The sequence below is a fragment of the Poecilia latipinna genome, unplaced genomic scaffold (assembly GCF_001443285.1).
Source record: "Poecilia latipinna isolate Pla-1442-1.1 unplaced genomic scaffold, P_latipinna-1.0 Scaffold141, whole genome shotgun sequence".
In the NCBI taxonomy this organism is placed as follows: domain Eukaryota; kingdom Metazoa; phylum Chordata; class Actinopteri; order Cyprinodontiformes; family Poeciliidae; genus Poecilia; species Poecilia latipinna.
This window is the reverse complement of record NW_015112757.1, coordinates 106,638-116,697: the sequence shown is the minus strand read 5'-3', so window position 1 is coordinate 116,697 and position 10,060 is coordinate 106,638. Positions and strand designations below refer to the sequence as shown.

The window sequence follows — 10,060 nt, the reverse complement described above, 5'->3', positions numbered from 1 at the left end:
CGCAACGTCAAACCATCCAAGACGTGACCATCCATTTAAAGGAGCCCGATAGCAACTCTGGAGGAGCTGCAGTGATGCAAAGCCAGTTTTAGGTCCAAAGTCGTTTCAAAGCTTACACAGAAGTTTTAAACCGCAAATACAAAATGAGAGCACATAACAGATGGTATAAAATGCATAAAATGTCACATGCCAATGAGACGACACCAGCTTTAAGAGCTCTTCTGCACAGGTGGTTCTCTGTAAATGACAGGATGTGGTGCATTGAAATCTCTCTCTCTCTCTACCTACTTCTCACTATCAGGATGTAAAGCATGACCGCAGACAGGCACGGTCAATGCAAGAGCCATTAAATATTCTCTCCTCTGATTTTGACCGATCAGAAGTTAAAAAAAATAAAAATAAAATAAAAAATCGGAAAGGCAAGTCTGCTCATGCCCCGATGGACCACACAGAAACATCCCATAGGGTACATATGACTCCACCGGGTGGGCGGAGGAGTGGAGTGGGGCGGCCGCTCGTCGTTGCACGCCATCCTTCCCTCGTCGTTTAACCCCAGAACTTTTCCAGCTCAGATCAGTTCGGACAAGAGCCTCTGTCGGTCCGTTTTCTTCTGGATATTTATAGTCAAGTCCGCGGCTTTCTTCGTAGTGTGACATCCGGGAAACGCGCTCTAACACTCTACGTGTAAGGTAAGCAACTCTGTTTAGGTCTGAACTATTAATACGTTTTTGGGAAGACTTGTTTTTGTTTTTTTGTTTTGTTTTTTTGTTTCTTGTTTTTTTCTGTCCAACCGTTTCCAGGCACTCCAAATACTCCAGATTCCTTGATTTAATTTTATAATCTGAGTCATGAGGCTCCAGGCGCAGCTTGCAGCTGCGGGGTCTGGCTGGTAGAAGGGGAAAAATAGAGGGGGGGGGGAGTTGGGGGTTTATACTTACTGTAAATTACAAGAGAGGAGCAATAGTCTTTTTTCTCCCATTCAAAAGTTATTAGTAACAGGCTTTGTTGGCATCACCACAGTTTAACCCACTTTATTATTGATTAAAATCACCGGTGTGTTCATGAACCCACTGGCCTTTCATGTAAGCATTTTGAGGGTGCCAAGCGGAAGACCTCTTTGCCATCACCCTGATCTTTATCTCCCTTCACAAACACAAGATAGAACTCTGGCATGGCCGCACCCCCCCCAAAAAAAACAAACAAACAAACAAACAAACAAACAAAAAAAAAAACTAACATGACTTCTTTTCAGAAGAAAGATTTTTGGTAAAATGAACAGATTTCTTCAAATCTTCTTTGAATTTCCATCATCAACATTCTTTAACCACTCTCAATATGGATGAAAGAAAAAATAAAAGCTGTTTCCTACTTGTTCTCCTCGGTTCAGATCACAGTAAACAAAGGCAACATGAAATATTCACAAAGGGTACATCTGAGCCTGTGGATTCTGGAGTTGGAGGAGAGGGAAAGGTTTGGCAGAGACACTACGACTACAACTCTTAAAAAATTTAGCCCTGGATGACTCAACTCATCCAGGGCTAAGTTGAGCCCAGAGGAGTTGGTTCTTCCACTTGAAGTTTTAAATGGGGTCCCGCGCCTGATGACTTCCAGCCAGACGTCGCATCTGTTGTTTAGTTCAAGCATTTCTGCTGTCCAAACACAGTCCTAAATGATTCTAATCACTTTCTTCTGTTTGCTTCTGAGCGCTTTCGAAACTAAAGCCACGATGTCAGAGCCCCACAGAAGTAGCGAGTGTGAGATCAGTCCTTCATTTGAGCAGTAGTACTCAGGGGACTTCCTTCCTAAAGGGCTCGGTTGTAAACACCCACACTTTTCTGAAATACTACCCTTAAAAAAAAAAAAAAAAAGATGTGAGGTGGTTACCCAACACTAACAGGCAGAATTAAGTTAATAAAAACAATGTGCTCTTTATGTCAAAAAAGAAGCCCAAATAAATAAATAAAATCTCTTTCAGCTTTTCTAGAATCCTCTCTCGCTGAGGCCATGTTTTCCAAGGCCACTGCCAACTTCGTTCGTCAGGTTGATCCGGAGGGAAGCCTCATCCACATGTCCCGAGTTAACGACTCCCACAAACTGCTCCCCATGGCAATTGTCGTCAAGCGCAACCGCCTGTGGGCGTGGCAGAGGCCCAAGTACCAGCCGACTGATTTCACCCTGAGTGATCTGCTGCAGGGCGACGAGGTGCTCCGGCCCGGTAGGTGTGCGTGTTTTTACAAAGGATTTTAAAGTCACACACACACACACACACACACACACACACACACACACACACAAAAGAGGAAAACACTTGTTCCATGTTACGGCAGATAAGGCTTTTACCGCTTTTCTGATGGATGCTGCAGTCACTGGTTTGCAAGAAGATTTATAAGCCTTTGAAATTTTTATATTTGTCAAGTTAAAACCGCTGAGTTCAAAGGGTCAAAGGTTAACCTCACTACCCAAGATTGTAGTCTTTTGCAGCCTCTATCAGTTTTCCTTTCAGGATTGCCGTGTAATTATCGCCATCCGTCTTCCCATCGATTCTGAAGGCACTGCCTCTTGGCTTCTCGTTCAAAGGGATGGGTAGAAACCAATGCAAACTTAGAAAAACTAAAGACCTATCTCCTCAATAGGCTAAGAAGCATTCTTTTTAAATGTCCCAATTGTTTTATTTTTAAGTAGAGACTTTAGTGCATGAAGTATCACTTTTTTTTTTCTTTTGCAGAAGTTTCTGAGTCAGAATTCCTGGGCTACAAGGGGACATACCGGGACGATCACTCCGGGAAGCTGGACACCGAGGCCGGTCCCGTCAACGTCGGCCTGGAGGGACTGGGCTCGTCCAAGCTGGAGTCGTGTTTTGGGAAGCTGAAGATAGAGGAGCTGGATGTGAAGAAGCTGTTGAAGGACTCTCACAGCAGGTTTCGGCCAGTCTTCCTACCCAAGGAAGGAAGGGAGGTGTCAGGATGTAAAACTGAGAAAAGGGCTTTTTATTTGTTGTGACAGATTTTGTCTGCCTCAGGTTAGTGGACATGCAGCACGTCCTGGTGCAGCAGCTGGAGAAGCGCGCTGAGGTTCTGACGGTGGTGAAGGAGCGCATCCTCACCACCGACTGGTGCTCCGTCACCATGACGAAGAAGCAGCAGTGCGCCTTTCAGGGTGTGCTGATGCTGATGGGCCTTCTGGGGGGCTCCGTGAAGGTCGGCCCTGCAGCTTTTCACAATTATGTGACGCTTTGTATACCGTTACCTCCATAAAATAGTGGACTAAGTCAGTTTTTGCTATATAGAAAAAAGGCCATTATTTTAGGAATGTGACTACATGTGTGTTAAATGTGTGTGTTTTTTTTTTTAGGTGGTTGGAAAAGACGTGAACAATATTGAGGTGGACAGCGACGTTTCCTTGGAGATCCCCTCCGGCACCGTGATCGCATACAGCATTATGGAGCTGGAGATCAAAAAGAACGGACACTACGGTGAGAATGTGTCCAGAAAAAGAGCTCAAACCGGGAAGGAGATCAATCCTTCATCCCTTCTGTTCTTGCTGCTTTGCTTTCAGTTTTCATATTAGATGTTTTGCGGGTTTTCCTTGTCTTTCTGCCGTCTTAGCATTTTCTTCGATGACAAATACCCCGAGAGTTTTCAAAGTTATCTTTTATGGGTGATAGCCTCAGAACAAAGACTTTTGTAAATATGACTGGAGCACAAATCTCTTATCTGTGCAGAAGTGCAACTGCATCCAGGGTATGAGTAATTTTTACACTTATTGTTAATTTCTTCAACAACAGTTGGGGGTGGGGGGGATTGTGAAGAAGCATTTGAAATGCTAAAAAGTTTCAGAAACCTTTGGATTTTTGAGTCAAAGAAGTAAACAAAAGATAAAACAGAAACTTTAGTCACTACAGGTTTCCAACAGGGACACAAATGTTGGCTTCGAGCATCATTTCTGGGGTTTTTTTCTCTCAAGATCCTCCTCAAAGTCATAAACTTGAATTCGTCATTCACACACACACACACGCACACACACACACACACACACACAAAAAGAGGAAAACACTTGTTCCATGTTACGGCAGATAAGATAATTAAAATAAAAATGTTTGATGAATGGCTGATTTCTCTGTAATTGTTTTACTGACCTATTACGACCACCGCACGTCTTTCTTTTCTTGGACGGCACGTTCTCCCGTCTTTGAAGACAGGCTAATTAAAACAAGCCTTTTCTCCACGGATTAGTAATAAAAAAAATTAAAAAAATTTAAAAAAATCCTCAACACGGATCTTTAAGAACTAAATTATCCAGTAACTATTTTTATCATGCTGATAAGCTTAAAACAGAAGCGTGAATAGGAAAGTGAGTTCCCGGACATCATTGTACTCACCAACATTTCTAAATGTTTCACCGGGAGTGCTTGGTGTGTTTATCTTTGCTGCTGTTGGGATTATTTCCAGGCATATGCCTGCGACCCAGCGCTATGGGAGGCTTCGAGAGCGACTCCATCCCGTTCAATGGTTCCTTGGACACGGTGGACCGCAGTTCCAACGGGCACGGGGCTCAGGAAGATGCTCCTCTCACCATTTCACACAGTGGTAATTCATAATTTATCTTCCATGTAAAACGGTAATGCAGCTGACACGAGGAAGTGAAACAAGATGAAGGTTCCCTTTTCTTAAGCAAAGCTTTAGAGTGAGGAACAAGCCAACACATCTACTTCCTAGACATTACTACAGAATCTGCTACATCAGCTTTAAACCTAAAAAAAAAAAAAAAAAAGTTGTGTTTTTAAATAAGTTGTAGTGATGACGATATAAAGTTGTCGGGTATCTTGCAGGATGGTCGGATATGGACCTTTCTCCTCTGGCAGACCTCCCCAGGTCGACTCGGTGTGAGTTGATGGAGAAGCTCCAAGAGGCTCTTCGGGACAGATTTGCTCTGTCCTACCTACAGAGTGAGGTGAGGGTCACGCTAACTTGACGTGGATGCTGGTAAAGCTAGCATCTGACCGATGACTTCTGATTATTGCCTAATCGAGAGAAATTGCGCAACACGAGTGACTTGCCTACATATTTCCAAACTTTTTTTTTTTTTTTTGTAAATTATGTACATTTGAGGGAAAAATAATCAAAAACTCTCATCTGTTAATGAGCTCTAAACCTTCCTTTTCATTAGCTGGAGAAGTTGTGCTATTGTGAAAAAGCGGAGACTCCCATTATTGGTGAGAAGGAGACAATTCCTACGAGTTCACGTGTCCCTGAATGCGTCCCGACCGGCTTCTCTTCACACCTACCCTCAGCTTACCTGCTGGTCAGCGCCATGGAAGGTAAGAGAAACCTTGACAGTATTTTGAACTAGGCGATAGATCAATGCAGCCTCGATTAATGTCTCGATTTTTAATTTTGTTGCATGTCTTTGCTTTCAGAGCTGCCTGATGAGACGCTGAACATTTTGAGCAACAGTCGACCTGATTTTCTGTCAGCGTTTGACGTGCTGGTTGGTCGATTTCACTTGCCTTAAATGCATATACTTGCTGAAACATGCATATGCGTTTCGGTTCGTTTAAATACAAAGAGCAGCACTGCTTACCTGGAAGACTTAATGAGATACAACTCGTTCAGAGAGTCATACGTCTATCTTTATTATGACTATCGGTTATGCAAGGCAGCCATGTTGCATATCGAGGCCGCTGAGAAAGAACCAACTTTCCCATTCAGATTTCCACATCTAGGAAACTTTGTGTTTATTTTCCGACCTTTCTAATGAAAAATGAAACACAGCCAAATCTCTCAGCCGGTCAAACAATCCCGCTGAAATGGAGAGTTTTGCTGTCGTGGTGTTTATGTCATGGCAGAGCAAAACGTAGGACGTTTAAGTCCAGTTGCAACGCTTTTTTCAATTTGCCGGTCAGCGTGACGGCACTTGGGAAGTCGAGTATTTCCTCAGGTGGTACTTCTTAGGAAAAAGTCTCAGAACGATTGCAATAAGACAAATGGCCGTCAAATCGAATGTATTCCTTAGGGAACGTAAGTACTGTAAAGGATTTCTACAGACCCATTCTTTGTTATTGAAAAGTTCATTTATTTCAGTGACTCAATTCACTTTAAACACATTACACTTGTTAAATACATAGATACTGATTTCAAGCCTTTATCTCTGTTAACTACAGTGATGTTCTGCTCACTGCTATGCTACAAAGCTGGACGTCTGTGTGCTTTGGTAAAAACATATATTTTTTTCTGTCTTATTCACTGAATTAAGATATTTTTAATGTGAAATAATTCTGCTGCAATAAAAATATCAACACGTCCATCCGTCCGTTAGATCAGAGGGAAGTGGGTGTTGTCCTTTTGTCTAAAGGTAATAAGATCTCCCCATTGCAGAATTTACAGCTCACTGAAACACGTGCGGCTTCCTGTAGTCCTCCTGTTCAACTCAGGTTCCAACTTCCAGGATTCACATCTTGCGACACTATATCAAAACGATCCTGTTTTCTGCTCGTGTCTCAACAGATGCGCGGGTTGAAGGAGAGTGGTGGGAATGTGTCCGTCCTGTCCCTTCCTGCACCGCTGCAGGACAACCAGGTCTTCCAGCGGGCAGAGCAGCTGCTGGGCTCCATCAGAGTGACGCTGAGGAGGGACGCCGATCGGCTCCGGATGGAGATGGAAAACGCGGACGGGGCTCCGGCTCTGCTCCTCGGCCTCAGCGTACACGGCCTGGCCTTGCTCTGCACCGACGTGCATTAGTTTACGGCATCTGAGTCTTTGTTGTTACTTTCTTTATTGAGCACATTTATCTTGCGTAAGCTTGTCATATTCCAGTGTTTGACTTAGTCATATTATCTTCGCTCTTTTACTCAGTTTTACAATCTGTGTTATTAATCCCACATATTATTATTTAAATAAACTGTTTATATTTTTGTACAAGAAGTGAAAAGTTGATGAATCTGGAGGGAGGTTCTGAGTTCTGAGCATCAGTCACAATTTACCGTCAATCCAGTTGTTTCTGTGTCCAGTTTTAGCTCGCCAAAACTATTATCCTCAGTTATTGGTAAATCCTGGAAAGCTTGACTAAAGGTTAATGTGGGATTTGTCATAGTTTGAACAGAATTTGAGAACTGATTGCTTTCTGACAAAACACAAGATGAAGAAGCTTTAAGCAGTTTGTTTGGTCTTGTCAGGAACAAAAGATGCTGTCATTTGTAAGCTCTTCTCTTTTTAAAAAGAAAAATATATTTTTATATTAATCAGCACAGGCATATATATAGTTACATTTTTCACATTCCCTGGATTACTGGTATTAGACCATAAAAAGCTACACAGTCTATTTTTGTTATTTCTTTTGCCATAAGCTTGAAGCAGGGTCATGCTTTAATGTTTAATGAATTATAACTACATCGCCTGAAGACTTTCTAAAAGTTTCCTTTTATTGCAAATGTAACCCCGTTTTCAATGTTTCTAGTACAATACATAAATTATTTTAAAAAATGTGGAAGACTGTTTTGTTTTCTTTTTTGGACGCTGGTTATTTATTTTTAATTTTTGTGTTTTGTGGTTTGTTATTTTGTTTGTATTTCCTTTCAACTCATGTAAAGCACTTTGAATTGCCTTGTTGCTGAAAATGTGCTATATAGATCAAATTACCTTACCTTACAAAATTGGTGTGTTGAAAGTGTTTAGTGAATTTGTTTTTATTCCAAGAGTCTAAAAATTCTTGCAGCTGTTGTGATGCACCAAATCGTGCCGTGTTGGACGCAGCAGATCATGTGTTGAAGCTCTCACAGTAATAGACCAAGGGTGATGTATTGAAAAGGATTGTGTGATGTAGTGAGAAGTAACTTTATTGGAAGGAAGTGGTAGCTCTTTACTTCTTTGTTGACCAAAACACACAATAATCCTATTATTAATACTATATGCTGTTCATTGTGTAACCTATATTGAATAAAGCTTGTTCAGATACATCATCTGTGTTGACAAATCATTAATAATCCAAAGGTAAAAATTTTTGTACAACAATTCCAATTTAAACTTTAGCCAGGATGTGTTAATATGCATTATGTAATATATATTGCTACATTCATTTGTCTTTTTTTTTTCCTTAAAATGTTGGACAGTCTGCAAAGGTTTAGTTTAGCCCCTTAAATGTTGAAAAAAGGAGGGCTAACAGCAGACACATAAGAGACTGAGTCAGACATTGATATATGTGCTACTTTTCTAAAGACATTTATTCTGATGAAAAGCAATGATGAAAAGCCATATATGTCAAATCAATAAATGAAACTGTGACTGACAACATAAGCTCCCCATTAAAAATAAATATTTTAATTTTATGGTGACCTTTATATATTAGATGAAATATTCATAGCCTATTCATTAATAGCGATATTTGTTTCATTTTGAACGAAACAGCTCTCCAATTTTTCTTGCCCTTTTCACGCAGTAACAACCTGAGCAGATGTCTTAAGATAAAGCTGCCACTCGAGGTCGCTGTGAGTGAGCGCTTTCCGACGCGAAATGATGACGTAGATCTCGCGCGACCTGTTTTTCGTAAATAGAGCGAAACTGCTTTGCCGCCCCGTCACAGCGCGTTTAAAATGGTCGTGTGTAACTTTTTCCTCCAGGGCCGCTGTCGGTACGGAGACAAATGTTGGAATGAGCACCCGAGAGGCGGAAGCAGAGGAGGGGGAGGTTATAATGACAGCTACAGCCGCTCCGGTGGTCCGCCACAGCCCAGAGGTGGAGGAGGTAACAGGATTCTTCACCTGCCAAATTATCTCCATTTGCTGTTCTATAAAACGCCTCTAGAGAAATTTCGCGTGGAATTATCATAGCATAAGGTGGCCTCTTGTTCATTAGAGGCCACGTTTTTTAGTTTTTCAGTCTATGTTGTCTTGCTTGCATTCAGAAGGGGGTTTCTTTAATAAATATCTCCCTGCTATTTGAAATCATTTGGATGTGTGATAAACAGGGGTGAAAGTAGGGGGATACGGTAGGGTACTGCGTACCCCTAAAAGATTTAGCGGGGGTACGCAGTACCTGCAAGAGAGGAGAGCGACTGTAAAAAATCAATGGGTTCACTGTGCAGCCGTGAGTGATTAGTTTTTCAAGAACAATCTAAAACACGACTTAATCAGTTAAGAAATAGCTTTTTTCCCCATTTCATATTGTTTCTGAACTCTTAGTGCTTTGCCAGAGCAGGGGTGCAATACGTCGATCTCGGCATTGGGTGACAAACTGAACGCCGCCAGGACGCTGAGACCAGCACGTCCTCCTCTGGTTCGCTTAAAACGTTCGTAACTTTATTAAAGAACAACAACAAAAAAAAAAATAAAATAAATAAAATCAACAAAACGGGTTCAAATTGATGACTCAACAACAACAATAATCTCAGTAATTATTGTTTCAACAAGGTGGTGTTGCGCAATTCTGTGCGTTTCGGTTCCATTACCTAAATAACTAGCAGAGCAGGAGTTTAAAATTAACTAATCAACCACCGCTGTGTTCAGGGAGGCTTATTAATAATCGCAAAATAAATATCAAGCCTGAAAACCTAATATCGTAACGGACTGAATGTTATGTTTTTAACGTAATCTCTGGTCGGCTTGTGAAGTGCAGGAGGTTGCCATGGCAACGGGTATGCTTAAATGACAGAGAGAGACGGAGAGTAAAAAGGTGCCAGTGGTTTAGAGTTGATCACCTGTTCAGGTTGTTTTACCTTTGTTTAACTTTGTCTTGGCTCTTCACAGCCGCTGTAGTTTCTGAACGTTCAATAAACGACAAACTTGAACTAATTACTTAATTTATCTGTGAGTATACGTCATTTACAACAAACATCAAACACGGTAAATATGTTTCATTAAGTATCTAACAAACAAATGGCTTCTACCGCGATAATTATGTGAAATTAAATTAATATTTAGACAAAAGTAGTTTGGTGCTCTCTGACATCTCGCTTTGAGCTCAGAGTCTGAGAGGCTTTTCTTTTATCAAAATATTTTTAATCCTCTTATTTAGTGGAAATATTGATGTTGTTGAGACTTTCTCCAAAATAATAACCTTTTTCAACCTTT

At 41.2% G+C, this 10,060-nt stretch overlaps 2 protein-coding genes across 2 annotated transcripts in view; both read left to right on the top strand.

Annotated features, from left to right (window-relative positions):
- The first annotated feature begins 483 nt into the window (after positions 1-483).
- LOC106945353 (non-syndromic hearing impairment protein 5-like) lies at positions 484-7,238 on the top strand. The gene is made up of 10 exons (XM_015028978.1): positions 484-689; positions 1,976-2,215; positions 2,726-2,918; positions 3,020-3,197; positions 3,352-3,472; positions 4,449-4,586; positions 4,829-4,950; positions 5,167-5,317; positions 5,417-5,487; positions 6,504-7,238. The coding sequence occupies exons 2-10, from the start codon at positions 2,005-2,007 to the stop codon at positions 6,735-6,737; spliced, it is 1,419 nt and encodes a 472-aa protein (XP_014884464.1). The 5' UTR covers positions 484-689; positions 1,976-2,004; the 3' UTR covers positions 6,738-7,238.
- A 1,108-nt stretch (positions 7,239-8,346) lies between these two features.
- Positions 8,347-10,060, top strand: part of nup42 (nucleoporin 42) — an 8,430-nt gene continuing 6,716 nt past the window's right edge. The window contains exon 1 of the mRNA XM_015028976.1: positions 8,347-8,735. Coding sequence (XP_014884462.1) covers positions 8,585-8,735 — 151 coding nt within the window. The 5' untranslated portion in view covers positions 8,347-8,584. The remainder of the gene's footprint in view (positions 8,736-10,060) is intronic.